Raw genomic sequence first — 10972 nt, forward strand, 5'->3', positions numbered from 1 at the left:
GGACTGATTTAGTTCAAGTAAAGCACTTATGATGGTACCTGTTACAAAAGACCCCAATAAATATTAACTTCTTTCCTTAGCATTGTGCTGAAAGGAACAAGGGAAGGTTTAAAAGGATCCCTTTTTAAAGCTTTCCTTTCACTTATTTCAAGACTCAGGACCAGAAGCAGCAGCTCTCCCTCATTTGGGCAGTGCTCAAAACCTCTGCTGAGTCTGCTCACCACACTCCCAGGTCCCTCCTCTGCCTCCATCACCCTGACCCCATGTCCTTAGTGCCAGACTTTGGTCATGCCCTCCCTGCTGGTCTCCTTGCCTCAGCTCTCTCCTCCTCCAATGCTGTTCTCTACTTTTTCTCACATCAGTTTTCCCCCAAATATTCACTTACCAAGCATTTTAATTGAGCTTAGATGATATATGGAAGATGCAAACATGAGCAAGCCATTCAAAGAAATCCAGGCAAGCTGGGAACTACAATCTTGATTAATAACTGCACGCAGCTTGTCATCGGGCAGCACATGGTGCTGGGAAACCCACTTGAAGCAACTCAGGGTTGAAGTGAAGTCCATTGCTCCAGGTTTGAAGATCCCTCACAGCCCTGCAGTCAGGTTACGGATCTATCCCGTGGGGCTGCCTGGTACCTCCTGGAGGCGGTCTTCCAGTCTACATGCTCAGGCTCAAGCATAGCCAGGATGCTCTGGTGCCAGGGGGGTGTTACCTGGTTTGTGTCTGTGGGGAGACCAGACCAGGCCCGGGGAGCAGCTCCTAGTAGAGTGTTCTGTTCCAAAATGACAGATCAGGCTGGGCCATGGCCAGACAGGGTAAAATGCACCTTCTCTCCTATTCTGCGCTGAAGTTGGCCTGGAAACCAGTGAGCGCTTAGCAGAATGACTGCATCAGGTAAATCTTAAGACAGTGATGGCACACTGGAATGAATAATTCGGTGACTGGCATCTTTGAGCGGCATGTAGATAGATACAGAGACCCATGGCACCCTGGGCCACTAGGAACTGGCCAGATTGTCTGAGAAGGCATCAGTGAGAGTGGGAGGGCCAGCAGAGGCAGGGAGGCCAGGATTTCAATGAAGACCCTGCAAATTGAGGCAGTCTCAACCTTGGCAGCTCTGGATTGGTCTAACAACTTTACATAGGCAGGGCAGCTCCATCTCCAGCAGCTGTGGAAGATCAGCTTCCCATGGCTGGGGATAGGGTCTCCATAGCTGCCATGATGGGCTACCTGGAGTGATCATGGGCAGTCTTTTGTGTGGCCTTCCTCTCTCCTCCCTGTCCCATGCTCTCTGGGATGGAGCCGGGTGACTTTGTCCACATTTTCCATCCTCAAGACAACCATCTTTTGCCAGCCACCCTCCTCTAACTTCCAAAAGTTCACTTTACACATTTATTGTGGGACCTTTCTCAGTTCATTTGTCCCACCTTTCCGAAGTCTGGTCACATAGGCTTGTACTGTCATTTATAAAAACTCTTCATGTTTCTTCCATGGAATCATAAAATTGGAAGCTAACCCAGAGGCTATATTGTGTTCTTCCTACCCAAGAGCCATTCTCTAGGGCCTGGCAGGGCTGAGCAGTCTGAGACGGGAAACTCACTCTCCAAAAGCAGCCTGAGCTATTTAAAAAAGTCTTCCTTCCTTCGAGCCCAAACCGGTCTATCTCTGGAGTCACTCAAGAGAAAATTTACCTCTTTTCTCATAGTCTTCAAATCACAGACTGGTCACCCACGAATCACTTTGAGCACTTGTCTATTATATGCTTGCAGCTAATCCTCACAAGTATCCTATCAAGAGACCAGGGAGGCAAGTGTTCAAAAAGGTTCAGCGATTTGCTGTGGTTACCCAGCTAATGCTGGCAGCTGGGACTTGATCTCAGGCCCAACTCCAAGGCCTGTGCTCTCTGTACACAAAGCCACCTCCAAAGCAGACTCTGCCACAGGACCCTTCACCTGCATTTTGACTCACTAGGGAGTTGAGGACTCCTAAAGGGATTCACAAGTTACTGAGGGGTGAAAAGGCCGAGAGCCTGGCAAACAGGCAGGCGTGGAGCCTACCCAGGTGTCCCCCGACTGGCCCACCTGCAGGCCTGAGCCTGGGAATTTAAAGGGGGCTGGGAGAAGGCTCTCAGGACTTTGAGGGTGCACCTGGCCACAGACAGGGCCAGACGTCTGAAAGGATGGATGGTGAGGTTGCTGCCTGCTGAGTGGCCCTTTGGCTAGGTTCCTATGGCCATCAGCACCTGTTCCGCCTAGGTAACAGAACCTTCCCATCTTTATTCTCCTTTCTTCCAAAACAGGTTCTTTACCCCAACTACCTATGCACCACAACAGCCTCAGGGGCTTAGACTCCTAGGTCGAACTCTGTCAATTCTCCACAGAGGCCAGCCAGCTCCTTCTGTGGACTGTGGTTTCTCCATTATCTCTTGGGAACGCAAAGTTCCTATTTTAGTGTCTTCCAACACTTATAAAGAGCAGCTAACTCCTCAAGAAACAGTATTTATGTCATACAACCTCTGTTAAACATCTCTCTGAGATCGCTTCATTGAAAGACAAAGTGCTGTTTCTTCCCATTCGACCCCATTCTCAATTCTCTTACTTCCCAGGCCCCTTCTACATGGTTTGAGGGAAAATAAAGAACATGAAATCACCCAAGCAAAATGGGGACAAAGACAGTTTCTTGGTTTCTCTTCAGCTCCATCTAAGGGTCTAGACCAGAGAAGCAGGGGGAGCCTACATCAGAGACCACTGGACTAAGCAACTGACAGACCATGATTTGTCAGGTTACAGCATCAGTTCATTCCCATGAGGTGTGGGGCTGAGGCAGCAGAAAGCAAGCCTTCAGCTAAGACTGTGCCTGGGCTGCGGCAACCAGCAGCCCAGAGATGTACCATGTTATCCTTCATTCCACCAGCTCGGCCCACCGGATGTCAGGCAGGCGACCTTGGAGCCCTGGCGGCTTTAATGACGTCTCCTTTCCTTCCAGAGACAAGACTCGTGCTGCCATGGGCTTCATCTGCATGACTGATACAAGTGTTACAAACACCCCAAACCCCAGAGACCCCAGCCCCCAGTGGAGAAGCGCTGCAGCCCTGCCGGGGAGCAGCACACACGAGGCCAGGGAGATGCAGGGGCAGATTTAATTTACACAGCAGCCACTTGGGGCCCAGTCAGAGCTGGGGCAGTAGGGCAGATCTATAACCAGAGGGCACCTCTTGCCCTTTCCCTTGAAGCCCAGTCCTCACAGACACTTGGATGGGGCTCCCTGGGTTGTGCAGAGGATGCTCCAGTCAAAAGGAGATTCGGAAATAAGGCTGTCCCCAAAGCTGGGGGAAGTCCGTGGCCTGGAGATGGTCGCCTACATGGTGGCCCAGGGGTCTGAGAGTCCAGTCCATGTCCCGGGCACAGTCCTCACAGCCTGTGGCCCTAGAGGAAGCCCTCACGGCGGAACTGTTCCTGGAGAAGGGCGCGGTACTGGTCAAACCCCCCCTCGACCCGGGTGACGCCACCGCCTTCACACACCCACAACTCCCGGCACACCAGCCGGATGAAGCGCTCGTCGTGGGACACCAAAATCACGCCGCCCTGAAAGACACAAGGCCGGGGGCACTCAGGGGCACCTTAGTGGTGCTGAAGCCTGGGGAGAGGTGGGCAGCCTGAAGGCACACTCACCCTGAAATTGTTGAGAGCACGGCCCAGAGCCTCAATCGTCTCCATATCCAGGTGGTTCGTCGGCTCATCCAGAATGTAGAAGTTGGGGCTGGAAGGCAGTGCCCAGGGAGGCAGGCAGTTACGGGGCTTGGGAGAAAATGAACTCCCCGATATGGAGACAAGACAAACATTTTCCACTACGCGAGACGGGGAGAGGAGAAGAGAAGGCCAGAGCTCACCAGGGCATGGTCATCTGAGCAAAGGCTACCCGGCTCTTCTGGCCTCCGGACAAGCTGGCAACAGGGCGCACGGCCAGTTCTCCAGAGATGCCATACCGGCCGAGCTGGTGACGATACTCCTCCTCAGGCCGCCCTGGAACAGGCCTCACGCCATCAAGTGGGTTCTTGAGCTGACTCCCTCCCATCACCCTCCCCTCAGCCTTACCTCAATGCCCATGTCCTTATACCTAGACTCAGGGCTCGCTGCTCAGCACCCCACCCCAAGGCAGGCCTAGCTGTAGGGGTCCCCTCTTTCCTCCACTAGAGTCCCTACAGTACCGGGAAACCTGCGGGCCAGCAGTTCCACTGCGCTGACATTCAGGTCCAGCTGCTCCACATGGTGCTGGCTGAAGTAGCCAATCTTCAGATTCCTACAGGCAGAAACAAAGGTGGAAAGACAGGGTGGAAGGCAATGCCCATAAAGGAGTGCAGCTACAGAGTCACTGGGGACTGGGGGGCTTTACCTGTGAGCATGTCTGATGCCCCGAACAGGTGCCAGGTCCCCCATGAGCAGCTTCAGCATGGTAGACTTCCCAGCCCCGTTCTCCCCAACCTGTCAAAAGAACCACGAGAATGCTGAAGAGTTGTCATGGGCAGAACACAGAAGCAAAGATGAGCATTGGTTCTGACCAATGACTCCTTCAACAACCAATAAAATAATATTAAGGATCTATATAAATGAAGGAACTAGTAAAGTCGTAAAGGAAACTGACAGCTGAATACCTACTAAGAGCACAGGGTTTAACCCTCCCAAGAACCAAGTAAGGCAGCTGCTATCTCCATGCAGTAACTGAGCTACCACTCGGCAGAATCAAGACTGGATATCTGACCCTGAAGCCCATGCTATCTCCTCCCTGCTCCATGGTCTGAGGAAACTCAGATCTGAGACTAGGAAGATAAACTCTTGCTCTACGTATTCTTTAAGTACCACCAGCCAGGCTTTCTAGCTCTGCAGGAAGTAGAGCAGGGAAGTAGAGCAAAGTCCTTGGCCCAGGCCAACTCCTGCTCCTGCATACCACTTCCCTTTGCCGCCGGAGGACCTGGGTCAATCCATACCACGTGCTGGGGTGGGAGAATCTCAGCTCTCGGAACAGAGGAACAGCAACCATACCACACAAATGCGGGACTCGAGATCAGCAGAGACGGAGAGGCGGCTGAAGATGACATGCTTAGGATCATAGTAGAAATCCACCTCATCTAGTTGCAGAATTGGCGGTGAGAACTTCTCAAACCCATCCGGGAACCTGCAGGAGGAGGTGGTAAGGAACATGGGAGCAGCCAGAAACACGAGCTCCCCACCAGTTTCTCGGCCCAGCACTCACTTCATCACCACCTCCAACTCCTTGTCCACAGGTTTCAGCTCTGGTCTGAGGAGAGAGGGGGCAGACTAGATTTATGGCTTTAAAAACTAACTGTATTTGTTCTTACTACACAAGTAATGTATGTTCAAAGAAAACTTAGAAAAAGCTTGTACTCCCACCATCCAGACTATATTCTTATTTTAGAGTACCTTCTTCTAGTTCACTATATATTGAAAAATAGGGTTATCCTTTCTGTAGGTTTTTGGCCTACCAGTTAAGACACCGTGATAAGTATTTCAATGTCACAAAAACTTATGTGCTTTTGATTTTAGACTCCCCTCCCTGTGCTCCCCACACCAGCACCTCTAGAAAGGTTGATTTCAGATTAAGCCCCCAGTGTTCCACATCATTAGTCATTAAAGAAATGCAAATCAAAACTACAGTAAAATATCACTCACACCCACTAGGCTGGCTAAAATTAAAAAGACAGATAATAAGTGTTGGCAAGGATATGGAGAAATTGGAACCCGCGTACATTGCTGGGAGAAATCCAAAATGGTCCGGCTGCTTTAGAGAACAGTTTGGTAGTTCCTCAAAAAGTTAAACATAGGGGCGCCTGGGTGGCTCAGTGGGTTAAAGCCTCTGCTTTCAGCTCAGGTCATGATCCCAGGGTCCTGGGATCGAGCCCCACATCAGGCTCTCTGCTCTGCAGGGAGCCTGCTTCTTCTTCTTCTTCTTTTTTTTTTGTTAAAGATTTTATTTATTTATTTGACAGAGAGAAATCACAAGTAGGCAGAGAGGCAGGCAGAGAGAGAGAGGAGGAAGCAGGCTCCCTGCTGAGCAGAGAGCCCGATGCAGGACTCGATCCCAGGACCCGGAGATCATGACCTGAGCCGAAGGCAGCGGCTTAACCCACTGAGCCACCCAGGCGCCCCAGGGAGCCTGCTTCTTGCTCTCTCTCTGCCTGCCTCTCTGCCTACTTGTGATCTCTGTCTGTCAAACAAATAAAAATCTTAAAAAAAATAAATAAATAAACATAGAATTATCTTGTAGCCTAGCAATTCCACTCCAAGGTACATACCCCAGAAAACAGAAAACACAGGTCCATATATAAACTTGTACACAAATGTTCAGAGCACTATTAGTCATAAGAGCCAAGAAAGAGGAAACTTCCAATATCTCTTGACTAAAGAGGCAATGGACAAAATGCTATACGTCCTTCCAATGAAATATTACCTGACCGTAAAAACAAAGTACGGATACACGCTACAGCATGAAAGAACCTCACCAACACTATGATAGGTGAAATAAGCCAGACACAAAACATCACATTATAGGATTCCATTTATATGAAATGTCCAGGATAAGCAAACAGATTAGAGAAAATAAATTAGGGGTTGCCTAATTTTATGGAGAGCAAGACTAATTCCCAACAGCAATGTAAAATGCTCTGTTTTCCTGTTGGAGAGTAGACTAAGGCTGGTTTCTAGAAAAGGGGAGACCTAGAATGGGAGGGCAAGGGGTGGCCGGCAAAATGAGGGCAGAAATTAAGAGACTAGGAGTCACGGCCCGGTCAAGGGCACTGTACTCACAGCTTCTCCAGCATTTTAAGTTTACTCTGCACTTGAGAGGCTCTGTTGGCATTGTAGCGAAATCGGTCAATGAAAACCTGTGGGGACATGAGTGTAGGCACTGGTCAGGTTCCCTCACTCCTACAGACTCTGACACCCATGGGATGGGGCCCCCAGCCCTGCCTGTCCCCACACCTGGATATGCTGGCGATACTGCTGCTGTGCCTCATACTCCCGCTGCTGGTTAAGCAGCCGCTCTTGCTTGCTCTTGATGAAGGTCTCAAAGTCTCCCCGGTATCCATCTAGTCGCTGGCTGTGCAGGTGGATGATGTCTGTGGCTATGGCATTCAGGAAGTTGCGGTCGTGGGAGACGACCAGGATTGTAGAGGGCCATGTCTGAGGGAGTCATAGGATGGCAGACCCAGTTTGGGAGAGCAGTCAGCTTCCAACCCCCCAAGTGTCTTAGAGGCAGACCTCCCCTGGACCTACTCTAACATCTGTAGGCACTCACTTGCAGGTAATTCTCCAGCCACAGGATGGCCCTTACATCCAGCATGTTTGTGGGTTCTGGAAAGATGGGGGAGGACATATTTGGGATTGAAGAGCTACAGAACTTGGATGTTGCCATCTATCCCTACCCCAAAGTCAGGGTTCCCCCTTTCAAACTCACCATCTAACAGCAGAAGATCTGGCCTATAGAAAAGAAGAATGTAACCCTTAAGGTTTTAGGTCAGCAGCTCATGACCTCCCATGAGCCAAGCCCCATCCTCCACAGTATCTGTACACAGGCCCCAGAGACTCACCTAGCAAACAGAGCCCGGGCCAGGGCCAGTCTCATCCTCCAGCCACCTGAGAACTCCCTAAAGGAACAGAGATCACATCAGGGGTAGATATTTACCAAGAGAGGCAGAGGCAGCGTCAACAGTGCTGACAGCCAAGAATGGCAAGGGCCACTCACCGGGTGGGCTGCTGCTGCATTTTAGGGGTAAAGCCAAGCCCAGCAAGAATGACTGATGCCCTAGAAGTGAAGAAATTTTAGAACAGCTTGAAACAGGTGACAGAAGGGAAAGGAAATCTAAAGGAGGGAAGGGGAATTTTAAATACCTGGCAGGTGCCTTGTCAGCCTCAATCTCCTCCAGTTTGGCATATACTTCCGCCAACTGTGCAGCTTCTGAGCCCTCTGCCCTGGAGTGGGAATGGGAGGAAGGGCACTCAGCCCGAATGGGGGCATTCTAGGTGGAATGCCCTGTACTCTATGCAGCTGGAGAGCAGGCTGCTCACTGCCTTGTTGCCAGGACAGGAATGCACTACAGAAAACACCTGCTCAAGTCAGTGAGGGCAGTGGGCAGTGTGGAAGGAACAGGGCGTTATAGCTCCACAGTGTCAGGTTCTAAGCTCTGCTGATCATTAGGATGAGAGTGCCAGTTACAGACTGTGGCACTATGACGGGCACTCTCTAAAGAACCGTGGCTGCCGGTCATTCTCCATCTGTAGCCCTTACCTGCCAGTGGCAATCTGGGCGCTGAGCTCCCGCTCCCTCTGCAGAAGGTCTTCCCTCACGGTGTCACTTTCTAGCACACTCTGCAGGGCAGGGGTGTCGTCTCCAGCAACCTCCTGCTCCACGTGCAGCAGGGAAATGTGGGCTGGAACTCGCAGGCTCCGAGTGGCCAACATCTTCAGGAGTGTCGTCTTCCCCAGCCCATTTCGACCCACCAGCCCATAGCGGCGGCCCCATGCCAGGTTCACATCTGCTCCAGCCAGCAGTACCCTGCAGGGGTAGGAGGAAGAACACAAAGGGTGCTGCTCTAGAGACAGGTATACAACAAATTTAGCCACAAAAAAAACAATGTTATTTTAAGCCCCATTTCATCTGTCCAAATTCTCCTTTAACTGGAAAAAGAAAAGCATCACCCCTCCCCACGGCCACTCCCTCACCTATCGCCAAAAGATACATCAAAGTTCTCAATTCGCACATCATACGATTTGTTCTTGCCAGATGATTCCAACCGACTCTCCTTTCTGCTGCCTGCCTGGCTGGCTGATGCCTCTTCCAAGACTCTTTCAAAGAGAGAAACGATGGCTTTTAGCACTCCAAGCCACCCTTCCATCCCAATACAGACTGCTCTGTTCTCTTCTCAGCACTTCTTGCTAAACTCACAGAGGAGTGCTGGTCTTGAGTGTGTCCTTCTCTGAGCGCTTCTCCTGCTTTGCCTTCAGTCGAGCCTCAGCCTTCTCTAGCTTCTTTGCATTCACAGTCTAAAGGTGCAAACACAACCATTTCAGCCTAGGCTGGTAGGCTCAGAAAGGAGCCCCAGAAAGAACATCTTAAGTTACCCTTTCAGTGAAAGACATAATCAGAAACCCCCAGAAAAATCCTCCAATATTTAGACAGTCAATTTCTACCCCCACTATAGACATGGCCCCTCCCTTTTTTCCTTCTCCTCACCGAGGACTGTTCCCTCTTTAGCAGTCCTGGAAGTTTGGTGCCACAGTCTGTAAGCGATAAGAAAAGCAGTCACCTTCTCCCTGAGGGAAGGGAAACTAACATTTTGAGTAACTAATATGAACCAGACACAGACAAAAACATTTAAAGGAAAACCTTACAATTCCAGAAATAGCTATCATCCTCCCCATATTTCAACCAAAAACAAAAACAATTCCCAGATTAAGAATACAGAGACTGAGGCAGATAAGCAACTCCTACAAGCTCACACAGTTGATTAAAAAGCCACAGAATTGGTAAGTAAACCTAAGTCTGTCCAGCTCCAAGGCCCATAAGATTCCTACCCTACCTAAGAGCTTGGAAAACTCTCCAACCCCATTCCCTTCATCAACGACCTCTTCTGCCCTCAGTAAAGACACCAACTAGCTTCTACATCCTCATTCTTTTGAAAAGGTACCAGGAGTCTTGGGCTCCTGGGGCTGGCTGGCTGGGGGAGGGGGAGGAGGCTCAGACAGGGCAGAGAGCAGCTAGTTCAATCTTCCCTCTCTCACCGTAGTTTTCTGTTATCTTTGACAACTGGATGGGGGCGTCTAGTAGCACCTGGCTGTTTCCCTGGGTCTGTGGCTCATCCCTTGAGGGTAGGAACAGAAAGCGCAGAATTAGGAATTGAAGAAAAACCTCTATGGCCATCAGACCTTCTTCCCTTACGTCTTGTCTCCTTACCGTCCGCCTTCCCATCGCCCCCACGAATCCCCCTACCCTGGCACGTACAGGCGCAGAGTGTTGTACATGCGCTGGCACACAGCCCTGATGCCCGCGTCATCCTTGCTGTCCCCGGACACCTCCTGCAACAGTTCCCCCACCGCTTCCACCAGGTCATCCACAGACTCGAAGTCCGCGCTGCCGCTGTGCAAGACGCCTGGCCCGGGCGTGGCAGGTCGAGGAAGATAACGGGTAGGGTAGACATACAAGCAGTTTTAGTCCCCGAAACACGGCCCCACTCCGGGCTCCAGACCTAACCGGCCCTCGGGACAAGAGGTCACGCAAAGGAGAGGCCTAGCAGTGGTCCCCGACATTGCCCTCCCTTAGCCTTTCTCCCAGTGACTTTCATTTTGGCCTCCCCAGCGCGCAAATTCCGTTCGACTCACCCGTCACGTAGTCGAAGACCTGTCCGTCAATTTCGGGGAACTCGCTCCGCAGGATTTCAGCGCAAGTCGCCATGTTCCAGTCGGGCTCCCGTCCGCGCAGGCGCCGTTAGACCAGAGCCAAGACGCGCCTCCTGCCGGTCTCCCAAAAGCTCACCCCTTCTTCCAAAGCGCATGCGTAATGGTGACGTAAGAAACGCGCGGAGTGCCCGGAACCCAGTGGACTGGGTGAACGGGGCTGGAGGAACCGTGCGCAAGCGCCGCTCAGAGCCTACGCTCTAGCTTCTCTCTCTGCGCTTGCGCAACGCCGTTTCCGCTGAAAAACTCGCCACATGTGCGGTTCTCGCTGTCTTCTGGGAGCTGGAGTTCCGAGATGCATCTGCTGCAGGCGCAGGGCAGCTCGGGGCTTATCAGGGCGCGGGTGTGAACCTCCCAAGAGACGGGCGGTTGATAAAGCACTCGGGCTCCTTTAGGCGCTTCTGTGTCAGCACGCCCAGCCGGGTCCATTTTGGTGGCCACCGAGAGAGAACTTTGCTGACTCATGCTTGGTCCTTGGGCTCTCAGAAGATCCCTGCACAGTT

At 51.4% G+C, this 10972-nt stretch overlaps 1 protein-coding gene across 2 annotated transcripts; it reads right to left on the reverse strand.

Moving 5' to 3' along the window:
• Positions 1-3121: 3121 nt before the first annotated feature.
• Positions 3122-10538, reverse strand: ABCF3 (ATP binding cassette subfamily F member 3). Of its 2 annotated transcripts, XM_059391425.1 has the most exons (21): positions 10395-10538; positions 10018-10165; positions 9798-9877; positions 9250-9296; positions 8962-9059; positions 8739-8861; positions 8305-8571; positions 7908-7988; positions 7762-7821; positions 7607-7663; positions 7474-7496; positions 7315-7370; positions 6999-7199; positions 6825-6901; positions 5254-5298; positions 5043-5175; positions 4396-4484; positions 4211-4302; positions 3893-4025; positions 3675-3762; positions 3122-3587 (listed from the first exon to the last, which is right to left on the reverse strand). In XM_059391425.1, exons 1-21 carry the CDS (start codon positions 10465-10467, stop codon positions 3429-3431), a joined length of 2130 nt encoding a protein of 709 aa, XP_059247408.1. In that variant the 5' UTR covers positions 10468-10538; the 3' UTR covers positions 3122-3428. The 2 variants fall into 2 exon arrangements, with proteins under 2 accessions (XP_059247408.1, XP_059247409.1); XM_059391426.1 differs by lacking the exons at positions 8962-9059; positions 9250-9296; positions 9798-9877; positions 10018-10165; positions 10395-10538 and having other exon boundaries at positions 8777-8843.
• Between the last annotated feature and the right edge of the window lie 434 nt (positions 10539-10972).

The sequence above is a fragment of the Mustela nigripes genome, chromosome 2, assembly GCF_022355385.1.
Source record: "Mustela nigripes isolate SB6536 chromosome 2, MUSNIG.SB6536, whole genome shotgun sequence".
Classification (NCBI taxonomy): Eukaryota; Metazoa; Chordata; class Mammalia; order Carnivora; family Mustelidae; genus Mustela; species Mustela nigripes.